This window comes from Plectropomus leopardus, unplaced genomic scaffold (genome assembly GCF_008729295.1).
Source record: "Plectropomus leopardus isolate mb unplaced genomic scaffold, YSFRI_Pleo_2.0 unplaced_scaffold11873, whole genome shotgun sequence".
Taxonomy (NCBI): Eukaryota; Metazoa; Chordata; class Actinopteri; order Perciformes; family Serranidae; genus Plectropomus; species Plectropomus leopardus.
The window spans coordinates 1-3,423 of NW_024612586.1; the positions used below are offsets into that span (position 1 = coordinate 1).

General features: G+C 37.1%; 1 protein-coding gene across 1 annotated transcript; it reads left to right on the plus strand.

Moving 5' to 3' along the window:
- Positions 1 to 707: 707 nt before the first annotated feature.
- LOC121963609 (leukocyte antigen CD37-like) lies at positions 708 to 3,145 on the plus strand (the record flags this gene model as incomplete). Its single annotated transcript, XM_042513890.1, has 4 exons — positions 708 to 782; positions 1,906 to 2,028; positions 2,110 to 2,307; positions 3,062 to 3,145. Coding segments are annotated over 4 exons (480 nt in total), but the record flags the coding sequence as incomplete, so codon positions are not given.
- Between the last annotated feature and the right edge of the window lie 278 nt (positions 3,146 to 3,423).

A 3,423-nucleotide genomic window follows, 5' to 3' on the forward strand; every position in this document is an offset into this window, starting at 1 on the left:
TATATGAATGATTAATGTTACATATACAACTGAAACTTGAAACTTGAAACTGGACTAACATGAGAGACGTTTTAGTGCAACTTTTTTATCATAACTTGGAATATCACGTTTATTTGCGACGTTTCCGTAATAGACCTTCATCGGGCAAATAATTTATGCCAAAACAGAAGCCGTCTAAAGAGGAGATTAGTTGTAAGTCAGCAACCAATCACACTCCCCGAGTGCAACAATCCACCCATTAACTAGTTGACACACTGCAACATATAAAACAGAGCTGAAAAATCCCACTGTGTGTGTGATAACAAACGTAAATGTACCCCCAAAAATGCTTCCAGTGAATGGATACCTGGAGGTTAAACCACATTCACAAAAATATATATAGAAAGCTAAAAAAGTACATTCTCAAAGGCGCAGGTTGCATTAATAAATGAGCCAGTACGGATACATTTACACGTGTATGTCCGGGAGTGAGGCTGCTGCTGCCTTCAGGTCACGCGGGTTCATCTTAATGATCACTTTATGACATCTACGTCATAATTACTCCTGTGACAGTTACCGGAAACCAAACTAACTCTGACGCCAGCCAAAGTTGCACATAAAAACTCATCATGTCATAAAACTAGATGTAACAGATATGTTGTTTTATTGACCATAAAGAGTCATTTTTAACACTCACGCTGTGACTGAACTGTGCTCGTCCTCCTCAGTTTCTGGGCTTCATCATCATCGTGTTCCTGGGTCAGCTCTTCATCACGCTGCTGCTGCTCATAAGCAGAGAAAAGGTAATCAGGGCTTTTATTTTGGTGGGCAGAGAAACCTTCATAAAGACAACGTGAGCGGCTCTGGGAGATCATGTTAGTGGTTAAATTATTTAAATCTTTTTTTTAGTAACTTTTACAAAGCAAACAACTAAATAAATAACTCTTTGAAACCTGGAGCCTTTCACAAGTTTTTAAACCTTTGAAGTCTGAGAAAAAATGATTTGATTTCTTTCAAAAACATGAAAAAAAAGGCAATGAACATCTCAATAAGAAATGTTCCACAAATTGCAAGAAATTAATAGATTAAAAAAATATTTTTAAAAAGCTAGGGAAAATGTCCAGGGGAATTAGAGAAAACAGCTAGGAAAAAATAGATTGATGATTATCATAATTACATATTTAAATAATATTACAAATTTTTTATTATTATTATTCTACTTTTTAAGCACTTTTCCCAGGTCATTTTTTAACAAACAAACAAGCAAACAAACAAATAGAAATGAGAAGAAATAGAAATTCAAATAAGTCCATATAATTTTGTAACATGATTTAAATATGCAATTATTATCATTGTTTCATGAACATTTTTCCTTAAAAAAAGAATTCTTAATCTATTAATTTCTTGCTTTTTTTAAAAAAAATATAGCCATTTTTCTTAGGTATCAAAGGTTTAATTTATATTATAATAAGCAGAGTAACTGATTATAAAAATATTTTTAGATGCAGCACTTAAATACAACCACAACTCCAAAAATGTTGGGACGCTTTTTGACCAATTTACAATCGACTTCAGTAAAGAGGAAAGAGAAGATATTCAAAGTTTAACCGATAAACTATCGTGTTTTTGGTTTTGTTTTGTCTTCTCTTTTTCTCTCTTTTTAACGACAGACGGTAGACTGATCTGGCCATTTCTTGACAACAAAGCTCATTCAACATTTTCGGATATAAATCACGTTTTTAAGTTTTTAAAAAATCACCTTTTCTTTTGACAACACTCAGGATGCATTTGGAAACTGAGGTCGTAACTGTTGAATTTTTATAAAAATAAAATGATAGTTTGCAATAAAGAATAGATAACACAAACTGCAGCTGGACGGTTTCTCTAATAAATGATGTAAATCATGTGATGTAAACGTGTGACCAGATCGGGCAGACTCTGGATCAGTCCACGGATCAGATCATCCGTCAGTACGGAGACGGCAGCGGTGACAACAGACTGATGGACAGCGACAGTCAGGACAGACTGATGGACAAAATACAGACATACGTGAGTCAGTCCTGCGTTTCTGGTTCGGTTCTGCTGACTGAATAACGTTGATAACGTGAACGTCTGTTTTTCGGTCGACAGGACGAGTGCTGTGGTCGGACGGGGCCTGCTGATTGGCTCAAGAACTCTTACATCCGGACTCTGAACTTGACGGAGCCAGACGTACTTCCTTGTTCCTGTTTCAGATCGTTTAAACGCAGCGGGAACTCGCCCTGGTGCTCCGAGCTGCAGAACTTCACCGCCCCGCTGTACGGCCGAGCAAACGGCACGTTTGAGGAGGTACTCGCCTCTACTGGCAGTTTTTTTAACGCATTTCTATCTCCTGAAACACGGCAGCAGGAAGTAAAAGACTCGTCTTGGGGCCGTTGTCAGCTGCGACGGCGCCGGGACGCAGCCTGGTGGAGATTTTTTTAATTAATTTATACATTAGTTTAATGCTTTTATATGTTATGTAAGAAATACGGCTGTCACATCATTTTTTAAATCGCAAGTAATCGCAGAACTTTAATAGTTAATCCCGCTTTTTAAATCACTTTTTAAGTCAGTTTTTTTGCATTTCAGAGCAGCTTTGTTGACAAGGTGAAGCAGTTCTTACCAGATTATCTTGATTTTAAATCAAATGATGGTGAAAAACTGCACGGGACGAGCGTAAAGAGGGCCCGTCTGTGAAAGGGCGACTCCTGAGACCAGCTAAACCCGTTTTCAGTCAGATATCTGCCGCTGTGAAACGGCCATGCCATTTTTCCATCGCCAAAATTTGGCCTAACTTTAGTGGCTATTATGGCCGATCCTGAGATGCATGATGGCGTGAACAGTACCACCAGATTCCTCTGGTGACACTTTTATTTTCACTTCAGCATTAAAGCCACTGAAAGACAAGAATGTTGGTGCAAATAAACGCAATTATGGACCGTAATCGCTCCACGATTAACGCTTTAACACGGACAGCACTAGTAAATAACAATAATTACTATTATCAATAATCAGAATTGAAACGTAAATTTTAATGGAAGTTGTTTGTGTTTTTTTTCAGGGCTGCAAAACCAAAATCAATGATTGGCTGCAGAAAAACACTCTGTTCATCGTCAGCATGGACGTCAGCGGCCTGTTAATCGAGGTAATAAAATCAATAGAAAAGACACATTTTAATGACTGCATGATGTTTCTTTCTTCCTTTTTTCTTTTAACCCTTTAAAACCTCAGCAAGTTGTTTTATTTCTTTTAAAAACCTAGAGAGGAAGCAACAAGCCACTTAACAAGACATGGCCCCCAAAAAATTGTAAAAAAGTTCAACAAAAATGACCTGAAGATAAAAAAAAAAAGCCCAAAACAAATCAGAACGTGGCCTGAAAAGGTCCTGAAAATAACGAGGAAATATGTATTTATTTTATTTAT